This window comes from Brassica oleracea, unplaced genomic scaffold, assembly GCF_000695525.1.
Source record: "Brassica oleracea var. oleracea cultivar TO1000 unplaced genomic scaffold, BOL UnpScaffold01377, whole genome shotgun sequence".
NCBI lineage: Eukaryota > Viridiplantae > Streptophyta > Magnoliopsida > Brassicales > Brassicaceae > Brassica > Brassica oleracea.
The window spans coordinates 7,005-7,681 of NW_013617914.1; the positions used below are offsets into that span (position 1 = coordinate 7,005).

General features: G+C 40.8%; 1 protein-coding gene across 1 annotated transcript in view; it reads right to left on the reverse strand.

Annotated features, from left to right (window-relative positions):
• LOC106321275 overlaps positions 1 to 677 on the reverse strand; it is a 4,458-nt gene continuing 3,781 nt past the window's right edge. The window contains exons 5-6 of the mRNA XM_013759579.1: positions 287 to 671; positions 1 to 207 (exon numbers count right to left, since the gene is read on the reverse strand). Of these exons, the coding sequence (XP_013615033.1) occupies positions 1 to 207; positions 287 to 671 (592 nt within the window). The remainder of the gene's footprint in view (positions 208 to 286; positions 672 to 677) is intronic.

Sequence of the window (677 nt, forward strand, 5' to 3'; positions counted from 1 at the left end):
CTACTCTCCATCTGAGGAATTATCTGATGATGAACATGATGAATCTGAATTGTCTTCGTCAAACTCTCCAATCTCGCCGTCATCTTCGGTTAATTGTTGTTGTAGTGGATCAAATACTCCATGTACTCGGCTTCTGGGATTTATTGACATGACAACGATCCAAGGATCGTTCCTTTGCCTAATCCGCGGATAACGAATATAACAAACCTGAAAAATTATAAGTTATATAAGTCGAAGTAATTATATATGATTACTTCCGATGGAAAATATATTTCAACATACATACCTGGTCAGCTTGTGAAGCAAGAATGAATGGATTGTAATAATCTAGTCGTCGTCGCGAATGTACAGATGTAACACCGAATGCGTCAGTGCTTACTCCGCGACCAACAACGTTGTCGTACCACTCACAGTTGAAGACAATACATCTCATGCCAATCATTCCCGGGTACTGAATTTCCAAAATCTCGCGTACGTTACCGTAGTACACATCGTCTCCGGATGACGAAGAAACCCCACAATCAACTGTTCTCCTTACAGTATTTTCCTTAAGAACTCTGAATGCATATCCTCGAGTGCAATATCTCGGATATGACTTCGCAACAAACTTTGGGCCACAAACTATCTCATGTAACCAATCTTTAGGTGGGTGCCCAATAGCTAAACAATGGCTTACC